Source organism: Ceratina calcarata, unplaced genomic scaffold, assembly GCF_001652005.2.
Source record: "Ceratina calcarata isolate Rehan_Ccalc_2016 unplaced genomic scaffold, ASM165200v1 scaffold171, whole genome shotgun sequence".
In the NCBI taxonomy this organism is placed as follows: Eukaryota; Metazoa; Arthropoda; class Insecta; order Hymenoptera; family Apidae; genus Ceratina; species Ceratina calcarata.
Genome location: NW_017138459.1, coordinates 207,979 through 208,723, shown reverse-complemented (window position 1 = coordinate 208,723; position 745 = coordinate 207,979). Strand labels below are relative to the sequence as shown.

The window sequence follows — 745 nt, the reverse complement described above, 5'->3', positions numbered from 1 at the left end:
ACAATATTGTGATCTTATTATACGTTTAAAAATTACGATCAACGAATAAATATGTTGTACATTCGACCACACGCGATTGTCGTTGTGAAACCCGAACCGTTTACATGAAAGTATATTAATATCGAGAAAATGAATAAATGAACGATGAACCAATTTTAACATGTTAGCATTGTACTGATATAACAAGAAAAGATGCTGCCAGTATATAATCTGTCTTCGTCAGATTGGCCGGACGAAATTTGTCTGTAGAAAGGTTTCAAATCAGACGGAAGTAGAATCGATACGCCAGAATTCGATAGTGGCAAAAGTATGGCCGAAAGCGGATTTTCATTTCTGCTAAAGACAAAACAGCAAACAACACAGTGAAAACTTTTATTATGACTGAGTTAAAACTACTTTATTGCATCCTCTTGTTAACGTTTTTCGAGCTGACGTCACAAATTCGACCGTCCTTACATGGGCACAATAATGGTAAGTGTATATTTACGCTATTTTAATTATCATCCTTATTTCTTACAATAACACATCACAAGACAAAACTTACTCGTTTAATATATTATTGCTCCGTTATTCACCTGAAACACGTTGTTCAAACGTTGAAACTCTCATTTTCTGAAGGTCGATAAATTCTATTTTTTTTAGGAAAATTATATGTCTGTACTGATTGTTTTGCAAAATACTGTGAGCAATATAGCTAAATATTTTTGCTCCCTGCCTTATTGAAATAAAAGTTTATTTTAAAAAT

At 32.6% G+C, this 745-nt stretch overlaps 1 protein-coding gene across 1 annotated transcript in view; it reads left to right on the top strand.

Moving 5' to 3' along the window:
- Positions 1–65: 65 nt before the first annotated feature.
- Tmem131 (Transmembrane protein 131) overlaps positions 66–745 on the top strand; it is a 12,381-nt gene continuing 11,701 nt past the window's right edge. The window contains exon 1 of the mRNA XM_026810704.1: positions 66–471. Within this exon, the coding sequence (XP_026666505.1) occupies positions 378–471 (94 nt within the window). The 5' untranslated portion in view covers positions 66–377. The remainder of the gene's footprint in view (positions 472–745) is intronic.